The sequence below is a fragment of the Crocuta crocuta genome, unplaced genomic scaffold (assembly GCF_008692635.1).
Source record: "Crocuta crocuta isolate KB4526 unplaced genomic scaffold, BGI_CrCroc_1.0 scaffold25, whole genome shotgun sequence".
Taxonomy (NCBI): Eukaryota; Metazoa; Chordata; class Mammalia; order Carnivora; family Hyaenidae; genus Crocuta; species Crocuta crocuta.
This window is the reverse complement of record NW_027532015.1, coordinates 18,407,917-18,421,354: the sequence shown is the minus strand read 5'-3', so window position 1 is coordinate 18,421,354 and position 13,438 is coordinate 18,407,917. Positions and strand designations below refer to the sequence as shown.

Sequence of the window (13,438 nt, the reverse complement as noted above, 5' to 3'; positions counted from 1 at the left end):
TTACACATTTTCAGAAATAGAAATCCTCTATCACACTTGACATTTCAGAATATGTTAGTGCTGAAGTTTCTCATGCGATGTTCTTTTATTTAGAAGAAGAAAGGAGAGGAGGAAGAGGAGGAAGGAGGAGAGGAAAGAGGGAGGAGGAGGAGAGGAAGAAATAAACATAATCGGGAAACTGACCAGGAATGTTGATTTAACATGGTACATAAACCCAGATGTTCATACTACGTGTCTAAGATAGGAAAATCAAGTTTTAGGTGACTATTTCATGGCTGTACAGCACTCTGGCTTCAAGGACATTTCATGGTCATTCAATATCAATTATTCTTAGATTTTTCTGGTTCGAGGAAACATTCCCCCAAATTAAATCACTCAGATTTATGAGTACCACCAATGGAAAAAAAACAGTGTATCTAATATCAAGTCAAGAAAGATGCTCTGTTCAGTACCAATTTTTTATACAGCAGAGTATATCATTCTTGAATCTATTGATGAAAAGAAAAATGACAGTGTTTGGTTTATCTCCACTTCACATTTCTCCACAGCCGAAAGTTTTCAGGGTGGCCTCCTTATATGAAATGAGTGACAATCTAGGTTTTATTTGGAATTCTGACTGTCTAGAAAGGATTGGCTGGTTTGGGATCCCTCAGCAACCCAGAAACCTAAGAAGATGATAACAGATTAGCAACTGTGTTTATTGCTAGTGATCTACATAATTGTATTTAGTTACTTTATTTAAAACTATGTGCCAGGCATTTTTCTAATTACGTTAAAATCCTTTGATTCACTTAACAGTCGTAACAACCCTATTAGCTGAGAACTATTACGCCCATTTTCCAGATGAGAAAACTGGGGCACAAGGAAGTAAATAATTTGTCTGAGGTCACACAAGTAAAGGGAATCCTCTCTTAAAACTCAGCAATGGTCAATCTTTTAGCATGATTGTCCTTCTTTTTCTGGGTCTCCTTATTAAACAGCAGTTTTCAATGAAAAATCATTCAAACAGCAACACTGAAAATAAATGGCCTGATAATAACAGTTGGGTTTGTTAAGAGTTTTCTATGTGTCAGATATTGTGCTAAGTGGTAATAAAATTTTATTAACTGCTATTTAATCTTTAGTCTAAACAATTCCATAAGGAGGGTACCATGCGAATTTAAATGACAAAATTGAGCTGTGGGTGAAAGATTAAGTCTCCCAGGGTTAAATGACTGATAATGGAAAGAAAGGATCCAAATCTGGCCCATCAGAGTGCAGAATCCTCCTATGTTACCACGAGGTGTACTGCTTCCCTTTTAGAAAGGTGGGCCTTTAAGGAAAGATGGCGATGGGATCATGAGTCAGCAGAGTGTTTTCCTTTTTTAACCTCTTTAACATAATAGGCCATCAGCAAGCATTTATTAAATCAAATAAGATAGATCATGCTTAAACGGATGAGTTAGGAGTTTAGTTTATCTATGAGGAACATTCTCTGACAGTAAAAGTTCCCCCCCCCCACACACATACACATACACACACACACACACACAAAACCAGTGTGTTAAACCAACTGATAACCTCAGCTTCTACCAGAGCATATCCAATCGTTACCATTAGGTGATAATGATGTCGCTATTGACTAAAGAGAGTGGAATCACTTTCTCTAAAATAAATTTAAATATAGGGTAAAGCTACATATTTGGCAAAGCTTAAGTAGGGTCATATTTAAATATGGAGATATAGGCTCGACAGTGGCTAGAGAGATAGAGACACAAGGCGATCCCATATGAGGAGTTGTGGTTTTAATATAAATTAGCAAGAGCTTTCTTTTTTTTTTTAATATTTTATTTATTTTTGAGAGAGAGAGAGAGACAGCATGAGCAGGGGAGGGTCAGACAGAAAGGGAGACACAGAATCTGAAATAGGCTCCAGGCTCTGAGCTAGCTGTCAGCACAGAGCCTGATGCGGGGCTCGAACCCACGAACCGCGAGATCATGACCTGAGCTGAAGTCGGACGCTCAACCGACTGAGCCACCCAGGCGCCCCAGAGCTTTCTTTTTTATAATCTCCATTTTTGTCTTCTAGTGTGATATGCTGTCATCTGACAATACCGTTTTGAAACCACAATTTTAAACATCTTTCACAAAAATCAAAATGCAAATCAATAAATCTGAATCTCAGGGGAACTGAAATCCCCAATAATTTTTATCATCATCCCGTTATTCCTGTGGATGAAATTATTTACCTCTGTTAGTTTATAATTTTAGAAATGATTTACCTTATTATTTTATATTTTGGGTAGTAAATAGTTTTTATCATTATATGATTAAAATTTAAATTAAAAGCATAATTGTTTTTAACTTCAGTCATTCACGTGAAGTATATTCACACACAGCCACTGATATATTTTATTTATCTGCTTAGTTTTATAGGTATTACAACTACAACATGTATGTTGGGCAGTACTATTAACATTCAATTGCAATCACACACTTCTCTTTGTTTGAAATGAGAGTCCAAACAATAAACTGGTTTCTCACAATATTAGTATCATCAATATGCTCTTAAAACTCGCTGCAAATGACACATCATATAATACAATATAAAAGCAATGTTCTTTTTTCTGAGAAAGTACTTTTTGGTTATTTTCTCAGAGAAGGACTGAGGCTTTTTGATACAGTGATTCGTGGGACATAAAATACGGAATAAGGATAGGCATCTAGCTGACAGCTCTTCAAAACACAGGCGTCTTTGAGTCTATGAAAAGAAGATATATTTTTCTTAAACCACTAGACATCATCTCTGCTAAGGAAAAGAGAATGGAAATTGGGTAATTTCTTAAGGTAAGTTTTAGATCTATGAATTCTACTTGAGAAATGCATTAACATTTTATTGTAAACTGGCATGAGCTGTGAATTAAAACTATTTTTTAAAACCTGTCTCAAAACGCATACAACCTGAATTTTTTACAACATAGATATTTTGAATTTATTTCCCAATAGAGCCCTTTCTTCTCTCTCTTAAGATTTTATTTTTACGTAATCTCTACACCCAACATGGGGCTCAAACTCATGACCTTGAGATCAAGAGTCCCCACATGCTCCTCCGATTGAGCCAGCCAGTCTGTTTAAGTTCTTTTTTTGGAAAATGTTTCATAGTACTTGATGACCTTTAGGATATTTTGGGATTTAACAACAAACTCGGGAATCTATTCTGTAAGTGGTATTCTTAAGTAATAATAGAATTTTAAATGCCAGCCACCCACCCTCTGTCCCTGAAGCAACCAAATCTTGTATAACCAACCACTCCTCTCTGACCTGCAGCCTCTTCCCCAAGCCCCCGCCCCTTGCTAGGAGTAAAGAACTTCCATCATCTGGGGTGCCTGGGTGGCTTAGTCGGNAAAAAAAAAAAAGAACTTCCATCATCTTACAGAACTCCAAATACTCAATACATGCCCAAATATCTGAGTATTACTGTAAAAGCATGCCCTGGGAAAGCTCGCTAAAAATTCTTAGATAAGATACCAGGTAAAAGTCCTACATAGAGAGTTAGAACATATACTGACCTCCCTTAAGAACAAATACTTTTATTTCATTCGACTTAATTATTAGCATTAATAATAAGAATAAAAATGCATTAATGTAAGTAGTTCAGGGCTTTATATCCTATCAGTTAACATCTGCTGAAAAACAAATCTGGGGTCCATTTTGTGAAACATTTGCTTTTATTTCTGAACTGGTGGTTTTACATTTGTCCCTTAAGATGGGTTCCCATTAAATTTGCTGCAAATGACACACAGTATTATATGACACATAGTATATATAAATATAGCATTCTCTTTTCTGAGAAAGACTTTTCATTGGCATAAGGCAAGGTCTTAGGCACTGGTATTAAGGAACATGCAAGAAACAGAAAATAACATTGCACAGAGGTAAACAGCTTATTCGAAGTCTCATTGTTGGTAAATCTTCTGATTGCATCAATATTCTACAATTATTTAGGACTACTTAGTAATTCAATAAACATTCCCTTCACCCGCTCTTTCCTCTGCAAGGTAGTGACGAATCATATCGGTAAGCAAAAGGCAGCTCTGTGGTGTTACACGAATATATTAGAAACTGACAAATCTAAGTCTCTATGTAAAATGTACTCGGTGTTTCCATCTCTGCCAAAATGTTTTGAGGTTAACAGGGAAAGTGTTATGATGACCACCCTTTGTAGAGGAAGAAACCAGGCATTACCCCAGGGCAACTTACCTGAGAGCACACACTTAGTTAAAAGAGACGACCTGCAAGTCAAACCCATGTATTTCCCTCTCGATTGTAGAATCTACACGTTTTCCTCCTTTCTCACATCCACACTGCTTTGTTACAGTCTGAAGACTGACAAAAAGCTGATGATATCTGGCCTTCTGAATGCTTAGAATTTATATGCCTGATTTAATTATATCTTACTCTTCCCTGTGTCTAGGACACTTCTACACTCTTACTATAGTTTCCTGGAGAGTACGAATCATATATTCAGCCTCTGTATAATGACCAGGCAGTGCCTAGCACAGAGTCAAGGACATGGAATTCCTTAAAAATGTGTGTTCATTCACTAGCTAGATGCAAAAGTTTTGGAGGACTGTTCCTGGTGGAGTTGGGAGGGAATTAGGTGCCACAGGCAAACTGGGTTTCTTTATCACACAATCCTGTAATTTTTAATTCTGTAGGAATCCATTAATTTTCTTATTTTCAAAACACCACTGTAAAAATCATTTTTTGACAATATCCAATGTTTACAATGAAACGGCCATTCTCAGACAATCTTGGCATGGAATGTAATGTTCCTATATGTAGTTTATCTATATGCAAATATATTATTTAAACTGCAAGTCCAGCAATTCCAACTATATAACATGTTGCCTAAGAAATAGCTAGGGTTGGGGGCACCTGGGTGGCTCAGTTGGTTAAGTGTCCGACTTCAACTCAGGTCATGATCTCATGGTTCGTGGGTTTGAGCCCCGCATCGGGCTCTGTGCTGACAGCTAGCTCATAGCCTGGAGCGTGCTTCAGATTCTGTATCTCCCTCTATCTCTGACCCTCCTCTGCTCACATTCTCTCTCTCTCTCTCTCTCCGAAATAAAAAAAAAAAAAAAAACATTTAAAAAATTAAAAAAAGAAATAGCTAGGGCTGTTCAAATGCATCCTTAAATTTTACCTTAAAATGTAAAATTAGGAACCAAAAGCCAAAATCCTAGCTGCGATCCAAGATTTCTCTCTAAATTCAGTGAGTCGTAAAACATGGTGTGAGTCAGAGAAGCCAGTTCTTTGTTCTTGAAATAACTTTCAAACAATTGAAAATCATTTCTATTTTTTAAATCATTCTCATCTTAACAACAATTTCTCCTCCGTTTGTACAAATTAAATTTAGCCTGTGAATGAGTCACATACCTTTATTACATGATGCTTTTCCTGGAATACAGGAATCTTAAACATTTGGCACCAGTAGGTCGTACCTTTGTTTGGGATGGGGACCTGTCTTAATAAAAAGGGGAGGGGGACACAAAGTCACATTCTCTTGACACACTATTAAACACGAGAGTGTAAGTAAAATCTCTTACATGCTTTCCATAAACCCACCCGTCCAATCATAAAACCTGAAAAAACTTACGTCCTGATTTACCAGGTCAAAGTATGGTACGGCTGTAGACAACATGCTGGTTTTCTCAGGATTCAACAGCCGCAGACTCTTGGTGCCACGATTGGAGTCATGATACTTGGGGCCAGCTTCTCCCACATCTTCATGGTGGTAAGCCCAGATCACTCTCACTGTGCTCTCCTAGTGAGCAGACATGGGCACCATTATGTCTCATGAGAGCACTCCCCTTACCATTGAGCTGAGTTTAAGGAATTCTATTTAAAGCAGTATAGAGATGTGAAAAAAAAGAGAATAATGACATTTGGAGTTCTTAACATGGTCTCTAGCATTAATTGTGTCCATTTGATTCAATCATTACGTGTCCACATAGATGAGTTGCTTTTTGGAAGAAACCGTACCTCTTAGCACGCAAGACTATATCTTCCAAGACAGAAGGAAAGGCAACTGACTCAGAGGTTATACTTCCGTGCACATGGCAACAGTAAGTCATCGTCACGCCAGATCTGCACGCTAGCAACTAGTAGTTACCAAGCAAACATTCTTGTTAAGAGGCAAGGATTCTGGAAAACTAAACCCTGTTTTAATGCCAGGCAACGTTTTAGGGAAAAATAAATAAATGGAGTGAAAACTAAAGTTACTTTCCAGGTTAGCACCTTTACGTTCACTATAGATTTTTCCCAGGACTAGCCCTGTCACATGTACGAATTGACAGAAAGTGTAAACACAGGAGGAATTTCTGGTTCTGGGTTTACTATCCTAGAATCTAACATTAGTCATTTTATGAATCCTGGGACTTTCCAAGGGACTAGGGAATCCCATCAAGGGAAAGTACTGTCAGGTGAAATTGGTTTCCATGTAGCAANAGGAGGCATTTCCTGGGGGGCGGGGGGGCAGGGGGAGGGCTTGCTGAGGTATGAAGAAATTGTTCAGTCCTCCCACAGATAAAGGTGTCTTCGCCAGATCTTTGTAATAAGAACTTTGAAAATAAATAATAAAGCAAGCCATTTATTTTAAAAGCTATATTCTTTCTTAATAAGTCAAACAACTATAATTATTTTTCCAATTAAAGTGTAATTGCACTGTATATTACATAAAAAGGGATCTACATTTTTGCATGGGTTTTTTTCTCCCTCTTTACTCTTTATGCTGAATGTTAATAAAAACTGCTTCAGATTTTTACATTCCCATTTTTAAAGCTTTGATTTATCAAATAAAAAGGATAATTTGATTGATCTATACAAAATGAAATTGATCCAAGAAAGTCATGGAAACTTCCAAAGTACCACATGAATTATATGCTGTCTAAATATTTAATCTGCATATGCATAAAGATATTAATTTTTGCATGAAGTCTGACAATAAGAAATCTTGTGTCAGTAGGCAATTTTAATCAGTCTACCATTCATCTTGATTTTAGAAATTTACAAAAATGAATCAGTAATAAATCAGATGAATTATGCCCTAAAATTCAGTGTCATAATTCCCTCTTGTATAATGCATTTTTTTCAAACTTTATCTATTGTGTAGTCTCAAATTTTATGGAGGAAAAACCAGAAATCTTACTGATAAAATCATCCCCACTTTAAATGGCCCTTCCAAAGGTTAAGTTCACACAAAAATTGCCTTCACTGAAATGTATAGTCTTAGATTTTCTGTGGCTTCTAAAGAGAATTCAAAGATATTCCAAAACAGACTGTGTGACTTTGTTTTCAAAGGTTATTTTTAAACATTTGTTCCTTTTTTTCTACAAAGTGTATCACCACTGTAAACAAGCGTACAATTTATTCACGTGGCAGTCACTCACAGACTACTCACCGTTATACTCTTGTCATTTACGTCACATGTATGCAGTTCTCTGGTAAATTCGATTATTGTGTGAGTACTATTTTCCATGGCATATTCCAGGTGGTAATCTTGCTGAGCATCTTTTTTCAATTCTCTATTTGCATTTGTAAAATAATCCTGTGGAAAGTATGAAAAAGAAAAATTAGGATGTCCCAAATTCACAGTGAAAAAAATTTGGGCTAAGGATATTTAGGGGTACCTGGGTGGTTCAGGCAATTGAGTGTCCAACTCTTGATTTTGGCTCAGGTCATAATCTCACAGTTCGTGTTCAAGCCCTGCATCAGGCTCTGCACTGACAGTGAGGAGCTTGCTTAGGATTCTCTCTCTGCCCCTCTCTCTGCCTGCCCCCTGCTCACACCCACTCTCTCTCAAAATAAATAAATTTTAAAAACTTTAAAAAAGGAATATTTATAAAACCTGAAAAACAAATTCTGGATTTGCTTACTATAGGATACTGTATCTCTAGCCATTTGTAAAGTCCAGGGAATTTTGAAGGAACTGGAGTATCCCAACTAGGAAATCAGTTCCCCAAGAAAGGGGTTCATATTTGAATTTCGGGCCCTTCAGGAATATGTGGGAAGGATTTTGTAGTATTATAGAGCATCAAAAGAAATGGAATAAACAGACATTCAAGATCACCTAGTACTTTCCCTTCATTAATACAAATGAAAAGAGGAATTTCAACACTGTGAAATGGCTTGTCCCAAATGGAATTGACTAGTTTGTGACAAAGACAGAATCAACCCCAAGGTAAGCACTTTTCTTACTATTACACCAAGTAGAGGTTCCCTTCATCACTGCTGAAAGCTACGAGATCCCATCTGAGGTTATAGGTTATTTTAGTATGTGCTTTAATAGCGAATGCTTATTAAAATGAAATGCAATGGAAAATTAAACAAAACTAGTTGAATTATAAGATACTGAAAAACTGGAGAAATTTGTTTTTATGAATCAGCTATGATTTTTGTACTAAACTGATCAAAGTGGTATGCAGATCACTTCTGAGAGGCAGAATGCCTGCAATGGAGAGATCATGGGTTTTCAAATCAAGAGGCTAGGATCTGACCCCTAGCTCTATCCCTTAATAGCCTTGGATAATTGTTGAAGTCAAACTCTGAGCTTTTGTTCCAACATTAGTAAAATGGGGATAATACATACCTATTTTACGGATTTTGAAAGATAAAGAAATAAAACCATACATATGGGGGAGTTGCCTATTTAATATTGCCCATTTAATGCTAATTTCCTTCCCCCTTTTGCAATATCATTTGGTTTTTATCCAAACTATTTCCCGATATCATTTACCATTTGTTTACTATATCAAGAGTCATAAAATTCATGCTGCTAATTTTCATTTCTTATAGAAGACACAAAGTTTGCCTTAATTATACTGGTTTTTCCATACATGGTGATTTTTATCTTTAAAAACTCATAAATGGTTGGGGCACCTGGGTGGCTCAGTCAGTTAGGCATCTGACTCTTGACTTTGGCTCAGTCATGATTTCATGGTTTGTGAGATAGAGCCCCACGACAGGCTCCCCACTGACAGCATAGATTCTCTCGTGGAAGTCTGTCTCTTCCGCTCTCTCTGCCCCTCCCCACTCCTCTGTCTCTCTCTCTCTCACAAAATAATAAAATAAGCTTTAAAAAAATGAAAATTTCTATTTAAAAAATATCACAAATGACTGATTTAGAAAACGCCTGCTGAAACATAGTTACGCATATTTTTATTAACATTGAAATTACATTTGAAGAACTGATTGCTCTGCTTAGCAAAAATAAATAAAATAAATATAAATAAGTTATACAAGAAAAACCTTAAATTGTAAATTTCACACTCAAATGGACGGCATTTGGTATTTTTATTCCTAGGACCTTTCCAAGGTAGCTATCAAGTGTATGTAAATTTCACATCCACATACTGCTCAAAACCCACATTATTAGTGATGCGTAGAGCCTAAGTAACCTTTTTTCATGCTGGTAACAACTACAACTCACTGAGTACATACCATGCACCAGGCCCAGTTAAAGCCATGTATTGATACATGCATATGTATTAACTCAGTTGACCTTTACATCAAGTCTATGAGATAGAACTGTTTTCTTATTTCACTGATAAAGACACTAAAGCATAAAGTTAAGCATCTTGGCAAGTTCACACAGCTGGTAAATAGTAAAGTCAGTATTCAAAGCCAGACAGTCTGACTTGAGTCTGTATCCTCTTCATTGTTATACACCGTGGAGGCCATCACAGGAAAAGTATGAGTTAGTTTGTGTCTACAGAAAATATCTACACTAAGGGGTTTTTTTTTTTTTTAGGTAAAATGTTACTTTTTCTACTGCTAAACTTGGAGGCTGTCAAAAAATGTGTTCTGAGAACCAGTTGTAACTGTGAAAACAATTCAAATGAACTACTCCTATCACATTGTGATTTTCCCACTTTTGATCACATAGATCTTCAATATGTAGATGAGATAGCAATGCCTATGGACAATGAGGGATTCAGATATATTGTGCCTTTATACTGAGTTCACATTTCACTACATGATTCAAGCAATCACAGTTTTTGCAAACAAAAAGAACACAACCCAAAATGCAAACAGCTGGAAGAGTACAATAATTACCCTAGTCTTGCAAATATGTTTCCAAAACCATTAGTCCCACAGAGTATTCAGCTGGCTGGCCAACTTTCATTCTTTCTATTTCCACTCACCAATAACAATCCCTTTCAGCTATCCCACCTTCTTCCGGCTTTTCAGATAACTTAGCTACGAGAAAATGGGAGAAACTGAACTCAGGTCTCACTGCATATTCCTTGAGTGCATCCACCCTGCGTAAACCACTGAGCGTCCAATATTTCAAAAAGATGGCTGCTGGATATGTCAAAGCTCCGGCCTCCTGGCAAAATGTGATTGTCTAAAAGATGCTGGTATCTTCAACCTTCTTGAGGGAAAACATGAATGGGTTTTATTACAACTGAAATGTAAAATATCCTAACCACCACCATAATGTCATTATAATTTGTTCACATTTTCCAATTCTTAAGGCCTATCTTAATAGTATTATTTGCTACATGTTTACTTAAGCTGGGTTCCTACGAATGCTTAGAAATCTACGTGTTAATCTCTTATTATTTTTTTTAGGATGCCTCCCAAGACAAATATTCTAACTTTCTCTGTTTAAGACGCCAATGTTTCCCCACCCTCAACTTGTGATCATGTATGTCACTTTAAGAGAATTTCAGTTATGACACATGACAGCCCACACCTTGCCTTTTATTCTATCCCAAATAATATCCATTCTTTTGGAATCATAAAAATACCCAGTCTAAAAGAAAGCAGGAGCTGGGCATCTGGGTGGCTTAGCTGGTTGGACGTCCAACTTCAGTTCAGGTCATGATCTTGCAGTCTGTGAGTTCAAGTTCAAGCCCCACATCAGGCTCTGTGCTGACAGCTCAGAACCTGGCGCCTGCTTTGGATTCTCTGTCTCCATCTCTCTCTGTCCCTCCCTCACTCATGCTCTTCTCCCTCTCTCTCTCTGTCAAAAATAAACATTAAAAATTTTTTTTAAAGAAAGCAGGAGGAGAGAAATAGAAAACAAACAGCAGATGGTACAAGTACAAACAAATACTTATAAATGAAGTAAAAAGGAAATATTACAATAGATCCTACAGACATTAAAAAGTTAATGATACTATGGAGATGCATGGTTGGATCAGTCTTTTAAGCTTCTGAATTTGGCTCAGGTCATGATCTTGTGAGTTCGAGCCCCACATCAGGCTCTGCACTGGTGATTCAGAGCCTGGTTGGGATTCTCTCTCTCCCTCTCTCTCTCTCTCTCTGCCTCTTCCCCACTTGCACCCTCACATTCTCTCTCAAAATAAATAAATAAACTTTTTTTTTAAAAAGGTTAATAATATTATGCACACCTGGACATAAAAAACTTGGATAATTTTGACAAGAAATGAGCAAAGGTTTTGAAAGACACAAACCAGCAAAATTTATTAAAGAAAACAGATATTCTGAAGAGCCCTATAATCTATTGAGGAGTAAAAAAAACCTTCCTACCAAAAAAAAAAATCTAAGCCAAGCTGCTTTCACTTGGAATTTTACCAAATACGTAAGGAAGAGTTAATCCGAATCCATCACAAACTCTTCCAGAAGATAAAGAACCAAGGGCACCGCCCAACTCCTTTTTTGATGACAGCCTTATTCTGATACCAAAATCAAAGACATTATGGAAAAAAAATGTACAGAGCAATATTTTTCATGGGCCAAAATACAAATTTTCTTTAAAATATATATTAGCAAAGTGAATTTAGTGATATATTTTTAAAAAGATAATATACCACAAACACGCAGAGTTGATTCAACATTATAAAATCAATCAATACAATTCATCATATCAAAGCCTAAAAAAGAAAACCATACAATCATCTTAATAAATGCAGAAAAACTATCTGAAACATTCATTCATGGTGAAATCTCTCAGGAAACAGCATCTTATAAAGAGCGCCTGTAAAAAATCCTACAGCAAACATCATATTTAATGATGAAAGACTAAATTTTTCCACTAAATTTGGGAACAACTCAGTCTTGGGAACAAGGCAAGGATGTCCACATTGCCAGCTTCCAGACAGCCCCACTACTGACTGTCCACTTCTGACAGTTTATCTCTATTTCTCCCATTCCCTAACCATACACGTCAAAGTTCTGTCCTTGACATTATACTCGTGTCTTTGTATTTCATCCTTTGGGAATCTCATCTACTCCAAGAGTTTCCAATCATCACCTTCATTCAGTATCACACATCCAAAAGTCTAACTCCACTTGGAAGTCTTAGTGTCATTTCAAAATGCCATATATCCAAAATTGTATTTCCCCTTTGTCTGTAAGACTAGTTTCCCTGATTTTCTCTCATTACACTGCCATTCTCCCATCATCCAGATTCAAAACTGCAATCTTCGTAAACTTCTTCCTCGATTACTCACACCTCCACAGTACCCATCAGTTCCTCCTTTGAAAAACTAACCCATCTTTCACTTCTACTCTATTACAACTTCCTCTACCTCACTTCAGACTATCACCTGCATTATTTCTGTCAGTCTTCCTTGAAAATCACTCTCAGTGTCACTGTATTTTATTCAATGGTATGTAGTTCAGAGTTCCAGAATTCAGATTCAAGGTTTTCTACAATTTAGCCTAACTTGATTTTTCATTGTTTATCATTAATCCTACCACATGCTCTGTTATCTATTTATTACTCCCCTCAAATTCTGCCCTTTTCCATCCTTTCCTTTTGTTCACACTCTTCTTCTTTACTCCCCCCCTACTCTCTTCACCCCACTGAGAAAACTAACTCCACCCATTGAAACTTAACTCCATTGAAATGCTTCCTTCTCTTCAAGACTCATTATTCTATCTGATCTATGAAGTTTTCTTTGATCATTCCAACTGGAAATGATCATTCCCTCTTAGAATTCTGACTCCTCTTTTGCATTCTCATGTAGCCTGCAATATATTCTAGACATAGAATTATCTTCTCAACCATGTGGTAACTGCCTAAAAATAGAAAGCCAATCTTATCAACCAGTTATAAATTTGTACTTTCAATATAGTTGTGTGCACTGTAAATGGAGCAAAAAGAGGGAGACATTATTTTCCCAATTGCTCTCAATTACATTTACATATGGTTAAGATCCGTGTGGAATGTGCCTAACCAGATGCTTGGGATGAGTTGAGTCTGCAAGATCGGCCATGTAGACACATCTGGCATTGAAATCTGGGAACATTGTTGTGACCTTTTAGCCCCTAAATGGACATGAATCTTATGGAACTGACATCAGGATTCAGAAAAAAAGAGTTTATGCATGCAACAGCTCTTTGAAATCCTTTTACACTAAGAGGGCATTCCCCACGTATTTTAAAGAAATAAGACCAAAAAAAAAAAAAAAAAAAAAAAACACATA

General features: G+C 36.7%; 1 protein-coding gene across 1 annotated transcript in view; it reads right to left on the bottom strand.

Moving 5' to 3' along the window:
* The window catches only part of MOXD1 (monooxygenase DBH like 1), an 83,699-nt gene that overhangs the window by 59,793 nt on the left and 10,468 nt on the right, over positions 1–13,438 (bottom strand). Inside the window, exons 2-4 of the mRNA XM_077775988.1 lie at positions 7,441–7,649; positions 5,638–5,805; positions 5,418–5,501 (exon numbers count right to left, since the gene is read on the bottom strand). Coding sequence (XP_077632114.1) covers positions 5,418–5,501; positions 5,638–5,805; positions 7,441–7,649 — 461 coding nt within the window. The remainder of the gene's footprint in view (positions 1–5,417; positions 5,502–5,637; positions 5,806–7,440; positions 7,650–13,438) is intronic.